At 42.0% G+C, this 17597-nt stretch overlaps 2 protein-coding genes across 2 annotated transcripts in view; both read left to right on the top strand.

Moving 5' to 3' along the window:
- lrrc75a (leucine rich repeat containing 75A) overlaps positions 1-5483 on the top strand; it is a 54009-nt gene extending 48526 nt beyond the window's left edge. Inside the window, exon 5 of the mRNA XM_062386743.1 lies at positions 40-5483. Coding sequence (XP_062242727.1) covers positions 40-645 — 606 coding nt within the window. The 3' untranslated portion in view covers positions 646-5483. The remainder of the gene's footprint in view (positions 1-39) is intronic.
- A 1351-nt stretch (positions 5484-6834) lies between these two features.
- Positions 6835-16381, top strand: crk (v-crk avian sarcoma virus CT10 oncogene homolog). The gene is made up of 3 exons (XM_062386095.1): positions 6835-7698; positions 8337-8926; positions 12754-16381. Exons 1-3 carry the CDS (start codon positions 7479-7481, stop codon positions 12889-12891), a joined length of 948 nt encoding a protein of 315 aa, XP_062242079.1. The 5' UTR covers positions 6835-7478; the 3' UTR covers positions 12892-16381.
- The last annotated feature ends 1216 nt before the right edge of the window (positions 16382-17597 follow it).

Here is a 17597-nt window from a genome sequence, read left to right as displayed (position 1 = left end):
ACGTTGGTGATCAGTTTGTTGATATTTTATCCGCTGTAGGATCCAGGCAGTTTCCCCAGCGTGACGTGGATCGACCTGGGCAACAACGTTGACATCTTCTCCCTGCCACAGCCCTTCCTGTTGAGCCTGAGGAAGCGCTGCCCCAAGCAGGGCAACCTGCCCACCATCCTGGAGTTTGGAGAGAGTCAGGCCAGCGACCCACCCGAAAGACTAAGGGGCCTCGAGGAAGAGGAGGAGACGGATGACACGAACCGGACGGAGAGCATGGGCGATCTGCGGTCGGAGGTGGAGGAGGAACTGGACGGCGAGATGGAGATAGAGGAGATGATGGAGGAGCTGCTGGACTTCGACAGGGAGGTGCAGGGAAAGGAGGACGAGGAAGAGAGCATGTGGACAGTGCAGGAGCAGAGGAAAATTGGTAGGGGGCGGGGGAGGAGAGAGGTGGAGGAGGGTGGGGAGAAGGAGGTGAAGAGGAGAGCACAGCAGGCGGGGAGGAAGGCTGTGATGGCGGAGGACGATGACGACACGCATAGCCACTCCTCCCGCCTGTCCTACTCCAGCCAGTCGCTGCACTCCTCCGGGGCTGTTGAGCCAATGAGGGTTGAGGAGGACGAGTTGACCGACCAATCAGATCACTTGACCTGATTGCTGCTCCACACTCTGCTCCTACTTCCCCATCCTGTATCAAGTCTGGTGTGGAAGGACACGAGAGAGGGTTCCTGCAGAGGCCAACGGAGTGTGCTCAAAGTCAAACAGGCTGCAGCGGTGGCAGGATGTGATCCAAAATGAACACGCCACTCGATACTCCCTCCACCCATCTGATTTTGGACGAGCTGTTGCTGAACCCTGGTGATTGTAACAGGAGGAGACAAACTCCAACAGGACATCAGCTTTATCCTAACTGTCTGTTGTTTCATGGGCTGAAAACGCTTATACCTAGACTAGACTGACTACTTATATCACGTGAGGCTTTTATGTATAGAATGATAATCTTTATTCAGGTCCCTCCTCCTGGTAACCCTGGTAATACCTAAATGTGCCTGTAACACTTCCCATAACTGGTAGAGAGATTTCAAAAAAAATATAGAAATGGAGACTCATACAAAGTAATCAGGGGCAAAACTAGTGGAAATGTTTAAAATATGTAACTCCCACATGCAGCCAGATGGACAAAAAGATTGACTGGATTCAAAAGAAAGGGCAACAAATTTGTAGAAATCCGTTGCTACTCAAGAAACGAGCAGATGCACGGTCCTCTGGTGGAAGACAAGTGCAACGAGGATGAAATTAGTCAGCTGAAACCAAAAGAAGTAAGCAGCTTGTAAGACTCAGTGGTCTTACTGCTATGTGTCCCAAAGTCCTAGGGGGTCCATCTGAAATATTTAGTAGCCTTTCTCCTGATAATCTAGGTCATGTGTCACTCCATGGTACTGTACACTAATGTTAATCACATTTTTACAATGCCGTGTCAAAATATAGGCCGCTTTATGTAGTATGTAGCTCTCACCCAGCTAGTGTTTACCCTCCATGTGTCACTTTTGGTCCATGCAAAGCTTTAAGATCTAACAGTATTTTTGGATGTACAGTGCATAGTACAGTATATAGGTGTATATACACTGTATATTCAGTATGCAGTCTTTTAGATTAGCCATTTCAAGAGGAACACCGCACAATACAAGGAACCGTATTTGTTATTTTTGTGGTCTGGGTTTAGTCATATGTGTGTACATGAGTAATACTTCAAACCTGGGAATGAAGCTGAGCCTCACTCTCCAAGGAACCCGTTGGAAGAGGTTGTATTGATATGGAAAGTAGGATTATGTTAAGGCAGAGAATATTAACTTCCCATAGAAGCTCATGCTCAAGCGGTTTAAAATGTGTGTAAAAAAAGTGCGTATACAGTTGATGCTTCTCTGCAGACACCCGTCCCGTGCACTAATACGCCTCAGCCTGTGCCGCCGTTAACATGTGTGGCATTAAAAAGGAAGGCGCCTCTGAGGCTTAGCTGTTGCATCACAAATCTTCACCTCAGCTCACTCCACCATGGAGGCTGGAATAATGCCTGAGAACAGGGGGCGTGTGAAATAACACAAACACTGGGCAGTATCATTCAGGGCAATACAACAATGCCAAAAACACAAGAGTTCACTACACCTCTTTTACACTCGGTTGTAATGAATATCATCAATAAACAGAGCTGTTGAGTTGTTACGTATTATATAATCAGGTGTTTGTGTATATTTATACAGGGCCCCTCCACTGGTTTTACATGTGATGCTCAGTTTTGTGTGAAGTACCTTTCTCCTCCGCCTATGAAAACATATCTATAACATTTTCTGTCACCAGAGGAGCTCTCTTAAATCTGATAAAGTAACCATGACGATGCTATAAGGAAAGAAAACAAGCCAACGTGTTGTATGAAGTGTTCCGATGGGTTCTGCTCCAAATAGACAGTGTACATATTCACTAGTGCTGCAACTCCATAGTCAAATATGTTTGGCTTTGTACTTTGTCTGTATAATATGGATTCATAAATACCCACTAGGGGGCCGTTCATGCACAGCAGATCCGTCTTTCCATCCATCCGCTATCTATATCGCTTTGAGTGTTGGGGTGGGGGGGGTGAAACTGATCCCAGCTAACATGAGGCAAGGGAGGAAGTGCAGGTCACATTTCAATAAACCATCCACACTCACAGTCGCCCTTATGCGCAATTTACAGTCTTAAATTAACCTAAGATGCATGTTTGGACTGTGGGAAGAAGAGTATCCAGAGAAACCCCACGTAGCCACAGGGAGAATCATAGAGAAACAATACAATTCGAACCCAGTGAGCAACAATGTCATCCACTGCACCACCGTGCCATCCAATTATCCACTTTAGCACAACACAAACAGAAGCCAAGACGACTCGATAAGGGAACCATATTGTCGATGTTGAGCTCATGCCAGAGAAAATGACAGCTCTAAAATGGTAGATGGTATAAAATGTGGACGAACTCCACAAGCTTCTCTTCAGCCAAAGTCGTGGTGATTCATAACTGCTGCTAACCTTTCTTCATGTTACCGCCCCCACTGGTAATTTGATGAACTGCTTTTTATAGATCATCATTGTGGGCAATGGGAACCAACACCCACAAGAAAAGCCATTATGTTATCACAAACACAGTCTCAGTGACCTTGGAGAGAGAGAGCATTGTTTACATATGGGGTTATACCCATATTTAATATCATTTTGCAGTATCTCTATGAAGACATTTATCATTTTGACCTCGGTGACAGAAATAGTTTTGTAAAACAATGAAAAGGGAAACATTTAAAAAGTTCAAACCCATTGTTTGTGTGTGTGTGTGTGTGTGTGTGTGCGTGCGTGCGTGCGTGCGTGCGTGCGTGCGTGTGTGTGTGTGTGTGTGTGTGTGTGTGCGTGTGTGCGTGTGTGTGCGTGTGTATGGCGGGTAGGAGGGTTCCTGACCCTCTTCGATCGTCTGAGCCTTTCTGACAGATTATACTGACGCCTTAAAAGTCAGGAAACCTCAGCTCCTGCTGTTCAGGATCAGGAGAGTTCCCCTTTAAGAAATGTGTTGCTTATTTATGTGAAATTAATTAAAACATGCCATATGTTACCCGTCTGTTTATCAGCTTTACTTTATTTGTGTAGAGTTGCACATGTCTTTGTGGAAAGGTTAGGTAAACATGATAAGAATCCAACATGTGAGTTATATGACTTGACAACTGATTTGTATAGTAGCTGGACCGAATGATGGCCAGACTATTTTATTGAAAACCCATTCTGACAAGAAAAAATTATCTAGTTTGTACCTGATTCATACAACATAAAACATGTAAATAACAGGCTGTGTTATAAGATGTTTAATTTAAATACTAACATCTAAATGAAGATATTTTTTTGAATTAATTTAAATTAATGACCACAGACTATGTAGGAAATCAACTGTGCATAGCAAAATACTTTTTTTGGCACATTTTTAAATATTTATATAATCATTGAAAATATATATATTAAAAGTGATCTAAGCCTACAAGTCCATGAAAAGCCTGTGCAACAAGGTCTTTTCACCAACCTTGTATGGTTTGTGTTGGTCATTGAACGTATTGTGATCCTAATATGCAGATGTTCATTATGTGTTCTTTACAAGAAGAATCTTCCCTTTAATCTGCAGCAGCTTCACACTGAGCTCTGAGCTTGAGCTGTATTGAGATGGATTTTACACACAAGTCATTACAGCAACCCTTTAAACAGAGAGTAGACGAGCCGGCCTGCTCTATACAATCACCGGCAGCATCACACATGATTCATTTGAGACAAAGGGAGAACATCCTTGTAAACCACAGTGATTATTAGAATTTGGAGCTATTGAAAGAACGTAAAATACTGATTAATAAGTAATGAGTTCATATTGTGATGTAAACGTTTGTATATCATGTATGGTGGATCAGCTCGGATCCCTGGTTTAATTGAAAGGTTCTCAGGTTCACTGCAGACAGACGGTGTTGGTTAGTGGAGATGATAGAGACGTGTACATGCTTGTTAATGTGCGGAGAAGATGCACTTGTCTGCTTTCATGTTAAGGTCACTGCAAATCAAAGCAAGGACATCTCTACTGGAACTAGGCCGATGTATGAACACAGACTGGGATTTTAATTTTTTGTAACCTTTGATCCATCACTTAGTGATATGAGGGATTCGGTGTAGACTGATCTTACACTGACATCAAATTTAACTCCTGTAGATATTTTGATATGATTCCACACACGTGTGAATGACCATGGTTTATTAAAATGATTTCCTGGGTTTCAACAAGTCATTTCATGGAGATAAAACACTGATTAAGAATAAGAACCCAGTAAGAATCAAGTGTCTGAAGATGCAAACTGACTTAAACTCTTGGGTTTGAAAATTTAACAAACAATCTCCCTCGATTCACTCTTACTTCTTTCACTGTAACTGTATTTATCATTTGCTCCCATTGTAGCTGTGTGTCTATTGTTTGAGTCTCTGCTCGTCACCACACGCAGTGTGACCACTCGCTTCATATATCGCAATGAGACATGAGATCAACATGTTGTTTAGCTGCACTGACTGAGCAGGAATGAACTATGGATGCTTTTCGTGACTAGAGGATGCAGAGCTGCCGTGTACGTCTTGCCCTATGAGTGATGTATTGTGAGATGTAAAATAGATTTCGACGGTGTTCCTGTCCGTGGCCTTGGTTGTTTTCTCCCAATGAGTCTTTCTTATATATATATTCTATATTCAGTATACCCCTCAACTACTCTCTATACAGTACCCTCCTCTGTCGCTCAACTTTCTCTGACAACTCCCATGGATCTTTTATTTTCAAGCCAGCTTACTGAGACAATACAGCAGAACTAATGCTCTGTGGAAGTGATATATAGGCCAACAGTAGGTGACATTGTAAAACCTAACCTTTTCTGTTATGCCATGGATCTTGCCAATAAATTCTGTGATATAAAAACATATCCTGTTCGGGTTTTTTTGTGTTTGACTGTGACGATTGCTCCAGGTCTGTTCCAATCACAGCAAATGTTTGGATTGTATGAGTCAGCTGCATCCAGTGTGGAGGAGAGCAGCACAACCTGTCCAGACCTCAGTGTGGAGTAGCCTCCACCACCAGCTAAACACCTGCTTTTCATTCTTGGATTGTTTCTGCATTTTGCAAGGTAAGGTCCTGTGAGTACAGGATTTTATCAAATTTAATAATAATTCAGTTAAACAGATATTGCAATGGAGTATTTTGTTTTCCATTGTTTAATTTGGTTGTGTGTTCATATTATATTAATGACTACTGACTAATAATAATTTTTTAGAAACATTGCACTAATCCAGAATTCATGCAAGCACATGCTTGGTTTGTCTCTGAGACCAGAAGACAAGTGTCAGACCACCTGGTATAGGAGTCTGGAACAGGTCTACTTTCTAAGGTCAGTTTCTGTGCTCCACATTATCGGAACAAGCCCCCCCCCCCAACTCTTAGATCTTTTAAATCAATGCTGAAAACTTCCTTTGAAATCATACAATGACTAATTCTCTTTAACTGCACTCCTATTTCACTTTTTTATTTCTTATTATACTGTATTTTATACTTTTTTTATATTCTGTATTCAACTCCTTTCTAACTTTTAATTTATTTTTAAATGCGCCTTTTTGTATGGTCTTTTGTCGCTTTTACAATTTGTCATGATGCCTTTTATGTTTTATGTGAAGCACTTTGAATTGCCTTGCTCTTGAAATGTGCTATACAGATAAACTTGCCTCACCTTACCTAACCTAACCTAAAGTTAAACTTAAACCTAACCCTTAAAACGTTGTCTTCACCTTAGAATTTCAGGATTTACATTATTTGCAAGTCTTCAAAATGTGCAAACAGATTTGGGTACCTGCAAACTAAGTAATAGCTATACCACACCCACGCAAACACTTTATATGATTCCAGAGGATAAAGATAAACAATTTCTGTATTTTCACAAATTTAATTCTTGATTTATCATAAAATTTATTGTGGACAGAGGTGATGAGGTTAGGCATCAAACCACAACAGTCAGGTGTGGACAACACTGATACTGGAATGTTTCATTTGTTTTGGATGGTCCTCGCCTGACATCTAGTGGAATGTTTTGCAAAGTGCCAATGTGCCGTTATTAGCTAGGCAGGCATGTAGTTAAACACATGATGGAGAGGAGAGGTTGACACACACATGTGAGGAGTGTGTGTCTGCAGTGTGTCTGCAGCAGAGCAGCACATGGGGTGTGAGACACCCTTTACATTTCACAATTACACATATCACACGCATCATGACGGACAGGTCAAACATAGACAGTCAGACCCGGAAACAGTGCTTTACTGGGTTTATCTCCAAAATAAGAGCAAAATAACATAAGCATTAAAACGGAAAATATAGACCATTTTATTGGATGGGAAACGAAACAAAAGTAATATTAGAATATTTAAGAAACTTGTCTCTCATGTTTAGATTGTGATTGGTTTAAACTTGTATTGTTAGGATTATTGTCTCGTTTCCCTTCATACGGAAGTGTCGTGTTACTGTCCGCCAGCTTGACCACGTGCGTCTGGGGCAAATAACTATCGCGTCACATCCGGCGAGATTTGTCTTTTTTTGTTTTCCCGTATCCGCCATTTCAGTTTTTGAAGTTAGTTGTCATCGGCCGCGGTGTAGTAGCAGGAATTGTGCGGCTCAAACCTCCGGTGAGACGAACAGGGCAGAAATCTGCTCTCAGACCAGCCTCCGGTGCTTTGTGCTTCCTGGTGGAGTCTGCGTGTCGGAGATTTGATGTCCAGACGAGCGGCTGCGGATGTCTCCTGTTTACTGAACGTGCTCTAGGCGCTAAAGTTTTTGTATGAGTTGAAGGCTCCGCTCGTGGATAACGGGAGGGAGAGCAGGGAAGGCCCGGTGAAGCCTCGGCTGTGGAGTGGTTATCATGGCCGGCAATTTTGACGCGGAGGACCGCGGCAGCTGGTACTGGGGCCGGCTGAGCAGGCAGGAGGCTGTGTCCCTGCTGCAGGGGCAGCGGCACGGCGTGTTCCTGGTGCGGGACTCTATCACCAGCCCCGGCGACTACGTGCTCTCGGTGTCGGAGAACTCCAAAGTCTCGCATTACATCATCAACAGCATCAGCAACAACCGGCAGTCCGGTCCAGGTAAGAGAGCAGCGGGCTGTGGAGGCGCCTCTGTGGGCTGGAGATGCTGATGCGACCACTCTTGCATGACTTGCACCAAAGGCGGTGCGCAGTGGGGTCCCTTCTCCTCCCTCCCGAGTGGAGGATACAGCAGGCCAGACACCCCGAAACACGTGCTGATGTAATGAAGGCTTGTTAGCAGACAGACACACCTCTGATCAGAACACACTCACTAGATGTTACACAACACGGTGTCTCAATAGATCCCAATGATGCACGTTGATGGGCGGTGTGAGTGTAGCAATGTGTGGACTGGGGTACCATTAAAATGAGTCTCATTCACCAGCTGACCCTGGAAGAGTTGTAAATGTTTCATAGTGAGACGGAATTGAACAGACTTTGACCAGACATTGTCTCCTGCCTGTGCTGCAGCAGAATATTTCTTTTTATTTCCTCATACCTTTTCTGAGATCCAGTGCGCTTTATTGGAAGGAACAAAATGCAAAAATAAGGAAACAGAGATCCCTGTCATTCTGGAAATCACCTCCCTCACACGTAGTTACAGAAATAACTATTCACATCTGACACATTTGAACATGCTGAAGTTGGTAACTTGTCTCTCTGACACCTCTTCCACCATCCTCCCTTGTTTTCATCAGGTTTGGTGCATCCCAGGTTCCGTATCGGTGACCAGGAGTTCGACGCCCTCCCCGCTTTGCTAGAATTCTACAAAATCCACTACTTGGACACCACCACCTTGATAGAACCCATCAACAAGTCCAAACACACCTCCTTCATCAGCGTGGGCCATGGCGGAGGCCCCCCACCACGCCTGGAAGACGAGTACGTCCGAGCACTTTTCGACTTCCCTGGCAATGATGAGGAGGATCTCCCGTTCAGGAAGGGGGACATCCTCCGCGTTCTCGAGAAGCCAGAAGAGCAGTGGTGGAATGCCCAGAACTCAGAGGGCCGGGCGGGGATGATCCCAGTGCCGTACGTGGAGAAGTACCGACCGGCGTCTCCCAATTCGGTGGCCGGGCCTGGCGTGCCTGGGGGGCCGCCGGGAGGGATGGGGATGCTAGGGAACTCTGACGGCTCCACGAATCAGTCCAGCACTCCACTTCTGGGAGACCCCAGCCAGTACGCCCAGCCCACCCCTCTCCCAAACCTCCAGAATGGACCTGTGTTTGCCAGGGCCATACAGAAGAGGGTGCCCAATGCTTACGACAAGACAGCCCTGGCCTTAGAGGTAAATATGGACATGTTGTGTTTCGTTGGGCTCCAAGCATCCTCTTACCATGAAGTAGGAGTAGCCCTTTGTGGTTGATCAAATCTGAGCTCACGTTTTTTTATGCTAAGGATTGATCTTCTGCATTTTGTTGAGCAGTAATCAAGGTCTGGAAATACTCATTCTACCCTCTGTGTAGTTCTCTCAATAATCTATAAGTGTCATAATAACTCCTTTAGAGCTCAGTGTAGTGACAGTAGTTAATCTGTTAAATCTGAAGAGGCTTCAACATTCAGCAAAGACTTGCTTTTGCGTCCACGGTACCTTTTAACAGTAAAAGATAAAAGGGTTTCCCAGATATAAAAATGGCCATTGAGCTCTGCTCCCGGTAGCCGGACTGTTAAAAGTGTCCGGAAGCGAGAGCGAGGCTCCCACGGAGCAGGTCGTTGGGGGAAGGAAATAGTTTGTGTTTGGGAACAGGACCATTTCCTTTAGTCTCTGTGAAGCCAGGAGTCCAGCTGAGCCTGGAGTTTGACTGGGAGATGGAGTGTGCTCATGTCTCCTTCCCTCCCTGCTGGACATTACCGCCAAAGATACAGATCCCTCCTTTGTGTTTTCTAAACCTTACCGTCATTTCTTTTTGCGGAGGCGGACCAATGCTGCTGTTTGAACTTTACTTATTCCCACCTGTCATGTAGATCCCGTGTAGAGTCTGGGCTGGTTTCTAACACTCCCACCTGTGGCAGACTTGTCTGGCTTTGACCTGTGTGAGGCTGCTTGTTTCCTCAGCTCTAGTTTTCCAGTCATGACTCAGCACTATGATACTGGACAGTTAATAATTAGCTTGATTTTCTTTGTGTCGTTTTCAGTAAACCCACCAATCGTGAAGATTGATGTTCAGCAACTGAAACTAACTTGCCGCCATATATACATGTAATCCTTGTTTCATATGAATTGATATGTTCTACTACATGTTTTGCAAGTTTTAAACAAAACTTTTCAGCATCGTAAAGTTGTGACGATGGTTACAGACTTTTATGAAGCCTGGACATTGATTTATTTTGAGATCTGTGAAGATGAAATCCGTGCATTTATTTTGAAATACTGGCAGTGAAAATGTTGACAGACACCTGCGATAAAATCAGTCCTAGTATAAAGTAGTCAGAACTACTTTCAAAAAACTGATTCTGCATGTTGTGAATATACAAATATCTGTAGGCGAGGGTCAAGATCTATGGGCCAGAAGTTCACTGGTTTCTGTATCTAGTAAGACCAACCACGTTTGAGCAGGCATTGGGTTCCTGCAGGTAAACCGTCCAAACCAGCAGACCCTTACAAAAGTTATTCAGTGAACTATGCCATAAACACTGCCAATCACAGCCAATCTCCATATTTAAAAAGCAGGAACTTTTCGGTTTTAAGATTAATCTGAAGTCTCTTTTTCCGTAGAATGATCACTGTGAAGCTTTTCGTGTTGAATTGAAGCTGTGGCAAAGAGGTGTTGATGAGCTGCATGATCATATGTAGGCCTCAGTTTGTGATGCTGCTTTACATGACTGCATCTTGTTGTTTGTGGTGTTTAGTGTCTCCCTGTATTCTGTAAACACAGGGGGCCAAAGTAGCACAAACACCCTACATAGTATTTAGTGATGGATTACAATAGCAAGCAGCTGTGATCAGTGTGTGTCAAATGGCTGTGACTTGTTGCATAATGATGATAGGGTCTGCCTACTTGGTCAAAGCCAGTTATGTCCTGAGCCAACATGCAGGCAAGTCAATAGTTTGTCAATAGGTTGGTACCTGCTGCATAAAGCCTCATCAAGTTCTTATCCTCAGCTCCGTCTCCAGGTAAACCTTCTGTAAAACAAACCAACAAACAAAAGAAGCACCCAATTTGCCCTGTCAAAACCCTGGAGCTGCTCCCGAACACAACACTGTTGTCAAAGAGTGACCCACATGACAAACTAACAGCAGTCTTAATTAATGAAATCCACAAGCAGCAGCTGCAGCAGCAGCAAGGCATGCGAGCAGAGTCATCTTGAGTTTTTACTGTCATGTTGCAGCTGTGTCACAGTTTGGATTGGATTTGAACAAGAACCTCTTCCCACATGTGCCTTTGTTTATCACACTTGATGGTGAACACGTTATCTTTGAGTTTTGCTCAGACATCAAAGTGAAAACATCACACAGATCTTTTCCAGTCCATCATGCTTTACTCTATCAGAGGTGGTTTGCAGTTTTATTAGTTTGTTGTTCGATGGTTGTATTGAAATATAACTCCAAAATATACTATATGATGGCCACATTTTCTCAGATCCTTAAAGCATTAGGTCTTCGAATGTTTTACCTTTGTACCCACGAATAGCTCTTATCTACCAACATCTCAGTTGACCCTCACATAACATCTCTTTACTAAAGTTCAGTTTTTTCCGTTCCTTGAGAACAAATATCATCCAGTGGAGATAGAAGGTGTCGGTCAGATAAAGAAACTCTTTGAAGCCGGCGCTTGCTACATCTCTTACTCTTTTACTCACATTTATAGAACAAATGTTTCAAAAGAATCAGCAGATTAGTCACTAATGAGAACAACAGTTTATTCCAGCATCACACAACAGCAATGCAGGACATTTTATTGTGTGAAATACTAGAAAACAGGAAACCACTGGAGGAGATGCAAAGTATTTACCTGTCCAATGTATCTTAAAGGATGCACTCGTTTTATTTCACCGGCAGCTGTGATGTGTGATGCGAATGCTGCCAGTTACACATTAAACACAGGTGTCAGGGCTGGTGCCAGGTTATCACACTGATACAAGAACTCTTGGAAGATTTGAAGAGCTTTAACGTCTGACTGTTCAGTCATCGGTCACAAAGATCTGAACTTTGGAACTGACTGTTGGTCCTTGTTTGCACAGGTTCAATGACACAGGTACAGCCACTCCTCTGCCTGTGCAGGTCAACTGTAACCATACGTGTGTCCTCCTGACAGCAGGACTGCAGCTAAGCAGCGTTTTCACATCACCAAATATGTCTTTAATAGATTTCCAATCATTGTTCAGTCCGAAAAATTTGGCTTCAAACATCTCATTTCCTCTGATGGATAGTCCAGAATGTTTCATTTCAGCACTAGTCCATGTAATGGTTTGGTTGTTCTGCTGAATATTAATAACAAGCGTATTGGATGATTGATTAATTAATTTCAGATAAGTTTATTTTCAAGAGAAATTGATAAATATTCCCTGGTTTCAGCCAGATGCCTTCGTCCTGTTTCCCATTAAAATGAAGTGCAGAGCCTGTTGTAAACCTGCGGCTTGTCCTGGTTAAAGCTCTGGATCTACTTCTGAATGGTTGCTTGTCATTAGTGAGTCCTCTTCAAACAGTTCTACAATATACAGACCACTTTGTTATTGTTTGTGTGCTGGACGTTCTGTGCAGAGCCTTTTATAAACAGTCTATTGTGCAGATTGAAGATATAAAACTTTGTTTTCATCCTACCCGGTTTATCTGCAATTAAGATTTATTGTCAATGTTTTTCATAAAATGAAACTGAATTAGCTTTATTACTGTTCACATGTGTGGTTTACATATAAGTTTAATGATTTACTTACCTCCTGTTTTTTTTCATATATTCCATGTCAGCCTTTACAGAAATCTTTAAGCAACTGAAATATAAATTAAAATCAAACTCTGCACTGCTATTTCTCTTGAAATGTACATATATTCCGCACATAATCTGACAGTTATGTGTTTTAGAGGAGAGTAGGTTTTCTATATATTGATTACTTTGACTTCTGCTGTGGTTATTTCTGCACTCTCACACCTTTCCTCTCTCCCCTCCCTCTATTCAGGTGGGCGACATGGTGAAGGTGACCAAAATTAATGTAAATGGCCAGTGGGAGGGGGAATGTAAAGGCAAGCGCGGCCACTTTCCCTTCACTCATGTCAAACTGCTGGACCAGCACAATGCCGAGGATGAACTCAGCTGAGAACGGACAGCAGGGCTGAGACCTGGACACTAGTATTCAACACTTCCTCACCCCTCCCTCCTTTACTTCCTTTTCAACACACTCACCTGCTCTGTCCTCCCCCACATCTGCTCCAGCTCTTACCTTCACCAAGTACAATTTCCGAGAATGACGGAGAGCTAAAATAAACAGACCCTTGTTGGTCACTTGTTATACAAACATCCTCCAGTTCTACCCCTCTGATTTATCATACCTGCCGTCCTCCACTGCCTGCTCTGACTGACTGACTGACGTCAGAATGGGTCATATACTCCACAGTGGAAACGGAAGATAAACTGCATCTCCTGATCTGCGGGTATGGCAACACTTTTCAGATCGCCCCCTCGTCATGTCCCTGTAGTGGACACATTATCAACACTCACTCCTCAGGAGACCCGTCGCCACAGAATTCAACCACTTCCTCTTCCTGTGTTGGAGCCAGTAGATAATGACACTCAGCACAGTGTCATTTTTCATCCTAATCTGTCACCATGTTTACGCCGCTGTAGGATCACTCATGCTGCATCATGTCACTTGGGAATACAGTAACAAGTTGAAGAGTAACAGTACACTGCAATGTGTTTTCATCTTGTTTGAAGCTGTTATGGCACTATTTTTTTTTTTAAAAACACTGTTGAAGGATTAGTTTGACCGATTGTGAAGCATGCTTATTCACTTTCTTGAGTTAGAAGAGACACCTCCTGCCTGAACAGTAAATATGACGCTAATAATCTAAGCTTAGCATTAGGACTCAAAGCAGGAGGAAATGGCTTGTTTGGCTCTGAGCGAATCCACCAATCACCACCGTTGCTGCTCACCAATCAGCAAGTTATATCCTGTGTGTTTAGACCAAACAAACTATAAAGTATATTCACACAATTCAGTTTGAAACGTATTTTGTACCTACTTGTTGGCTGGGAGCAGGTGTCAGGCCACTAGCAGAGAGTAAGTCACTCCACTTGGGGAAGAAGTCATGCCCATAATCACCTATAAAACATAAAGTTGTTACTGGGCCAGGCTACCTGATTCCCCCCACTTCCAGCCTTCACGCTAGGCTAACTTAACCGCCTGCTGTCAGTTATCGTGCAGACAAGAGGGTGGTATCAATCTTCCATTTAACTCGTAAAGAGAAAGTGAAAAAGTGCATTTCCCAAAAAGTCCAGCTTTTCTTTTTTTAATTCTGATCTGTTTGTGTCCTCCTAACTGTGCATGTTTGTAATGAGCTAATCAAACTTCCATTGACACCACACAGGATACAGTCATTCACTAAAACCTGCTATAGCAGAGTTGTTTTTTTTCTACAGTTGCACCTCATTTTTCCAGACTGGTATGTCCTTGGTGGTAGTATCTTTATTCAGGAAATGAAAGTAATAAGGGTTGTGTGCTATTGAAGGTATTTGTTGGAGATTACAACACCTAATATTTAAGTTCCAAAAACTGGACAGAAGAAAATTATCTGACATGTGTCCCCAGCTTACCTAAGCTCAAGGGAATGGTGTTTTGAAGTTTAAAAAACAATGCATCTAGTTTTGTTTTTGTTGGACATAAATGCATTATTATTTTTTGGTTCAACCCAAGACTGTGAGTGACTAACGTACGTAGGGAGACTCAAGTGCCCTGACATCTGCAAGAAGAGACATCCAGTCTCATAAAGAACTAAGAAAGTGAAGTCACCTGGAGGGGAACAGTTGTTAAGAAGGAGCCCCCCCCCCCCATCATGCCAAATATTAAAAGTGAGACCAGCAACTAGTAGCGAGCTCATGTAGTCACAGCCGTAGTGCAGGCCCCAGCAGTGAATCTACATGGAAACCTTTGTTGAGGTGATGATGAAGGCAACACTACATTCAACCTCTCTTCAGCTCTCTGATCACCCCATCCACCCATCACCTATAACCACCAAGTAGTCTTTTTGTAAGAAATTGATGAACTGTGTCATTGTCATAACATGCTAAAATATTTGTATTATTATTTTGTAGTTTTCTTTATGGCTGGGTTCCACCGCAGGAAAACGGTTTCAATATACAATTTGCAAGGGAGTGATTGGCTGCTGGTGCAAAGTAGATCAACTGACTGGGGGTGGGGATGGGTGGGCACATTTGTTTGCCCCCAGCCATCGCAATACCACTTGTTCCAGTTCTGCATCTGATGTGCATGAATGAAGTTGAACAGGATGAAATAGGCTTTCCACCATGTTAGTTAGTAATGTCTTCTTTATATTAGTGCTCTCCATTCAGCTCACTGAGTATTACGTTAGCGAAACAGACTGATCCGTGTTCAGATCTTGTCAATTGTGTTAAAGAAAAGAGAACGCGGTGTTATTTGGTACCTACCCTTTGTTTTTAACCTCTTCATAATCCCGCTGCCACCTTGCACTATATTCTATTCTTTTAAACCTTTTCCTTGTGCTTTCTCTCTTTTTTAATCCTTCTATTCAAAGCCTTGACGATGCACATGCCAACGTGGACTTTTTCTTTCACTGTTTTCTCCCTTCCCTCTGCCATTTTTGTATCGCCAAGAGATCAGGCAAATCTTATAGGACAGACTGCCCTTTTTCTCAAAGGGTTGGAATTCTGTTGAGGTTGATTCAATCTACTTTTTGACACCTGACAATCATCACCCACATTTATCAACGCATAAACTGGTTTGGATTGACGCAGGCTTGATATACAGATTAGACATTTGCGTGAGTGAAGCTGCTCCACTTTGAATATGATCAGTGAAAACTTACTGTGTCTTTCAAGTGAAGGTTTCTCTCAGAGGTCATGGTTCTGTATTTTCGGCCAGCACAGCATGCCACCCTTAGGTGGCACTGTGGCTACATTCAGAAAAATGGTATCCTTCTGGAAACCATATTCTGCCAGTGCTTATGAGATTTAAGATTATGAAATAAGTTTTTTAACAGAATGCACTTAACTGCTTTTATGCAGAGTTTGCATTGACTCTATGCTCTCCTTTTTATGGTTTTCAATGATCCCTGATTGCTCCCAGACATAGATTTCCCTGACTTAAAGCGCAGCCTGACATACATTTGTTGTGCTTCACTTTGTATTTTCAAGTTGGCCATATTCTAAACACCTGTGTTAAAAGATTTCTGGTTTCAAAATATTTGAGTTTGCTACCAGTTTTTTTTTTTTTGACAAAGTCCCTTTTTATCTGTGTAGTCGTGATCAAATCAAGCTTCTTTGTCACTCACATTGCACATGGCAAGTGCTTAGCTACATAAATCATCTTATAAATTGTGTTGCCAATGAAACCACCAAGAAGTATTTTTTTAGTAGCCCTGCATGAAGTCATTCAATTCCTTTCATAAAAAGGAAGGGGTGTCAAAATGCCAGTGGTAATTGTGTTAATATCAAAATGTGCCATTTTATTATAACACTATATTCTTTCAAGACAATTGAAATTACCTTTTTATTTTCTGTAGCATGTAATGTGTTAATATACTAGTAAATAAAGTCAAACCCATGACAAATTATTTGTATAATGTTTTTTTAGCTGTTTGTATGCTTGTGAAAATGATGTGCCCCTGAGTCAGGAATTTCTTACTGAGCATTTTCCAACAGCAACCACATGAACAAATATAACATGTATTTTAATTCTTACTGTTCCAACTCTACAATTCATGACCTAAGAGCCTTTTCATTCAAGCTGCACATGCCAGTTGCCTCATTACAGAAGCCATTCATACTAGCATAATTCTGAAAAAAAATAGGGGAACGCTTGGCACACAGTATAACACCAAGTCCTTTAAACTTCAGGGATATCAATCTGTCCATTTAGGAAGCACGAAGTGATCCTCAATCAATTTCCCCTGCTTTGGTTCAAATGAAAGTGACAACTAGGGCTGCACCTATCGTTTAATCTTACTTCTTTTTTTATATTATTCTAACACTTATTTTTGATTATTTGATTTATATAATGAGTTTATAAAACATATTATAAAATTCTTCTCTTAAACACACAAAAAAAAAAGGTATGCACTGGAAGACATTTATCAACAACAAAAAATAGCCCGATCTGAACGGATTTTACAATTCCATATCTCTCCAAAATAAAGTTTGTGGAAAAGTTTGTTCCATTAAAGTAAAGAAATAGATCTACGTTAAGCTGCCCAAAAAAAAAATGAAAACCAAAGTTAAAGTCAGGTAACTCTCTGGAGGATTATCAACACTTTGTTAATTCAAGTTTAGCAGTTTAGCTAAAAAAATAAATAATCTTGAAGCAGCATAGTAGTTGTATCTGTCAAATAAAATAAAGTAAGTATTTCAACAGTCTTCAATATACATTTTCACACTGAAGAGAAGTGTACTCTACTAAAATAATTAATCTTATTTCCTTCAAGAAAAATACGGTTTGCATTAAAAAAAGGACATCTCAAACTAAAGTGCTTAATTTTAGAAAGAAAAAAAGATGTAGGTTGAGTTTCCCCATGTCTTCTTTTTCTTTTTATATTGCTTCTTAATATATCACACAATTTCACATATAAACAATCCCATAAAATATGAACAACTTAACACCTTTAACACCTTTAACACCTTTAACACCTTTTCTCTTTGTTCCTTGTTCAGTGACAGAAGTGAACTCTACCGTGCGCTGCCAGGATTTACTACCGTGTTTACGAAAATAACTGCGCAGGTTAAAATAAGACTACCGTAAGTGAGAGAAAAAGTGCACAGGTTCGAATAGAA

This window comes from Platichthys flesus, chromosome 4 (genome assembly GCF_949316205.1).
Source record: "Platichthys flesus chromosome 4, fPlaFle2.1, whole genome shotgun sequence".
Classification (NCBI taxonomy): domain Eukaryota; kingdom Metazoa; phylum Chordata; class Actinopteri; order Pleuronectiformes; family Pleuronectidae; genus Platichthys; species Platichthys flesus.
The sequence above is the reverse complement of the archived record's forward strand: the minus strand, read 5'-3'. Positions and strand labels throughout refer to the sequence as shown.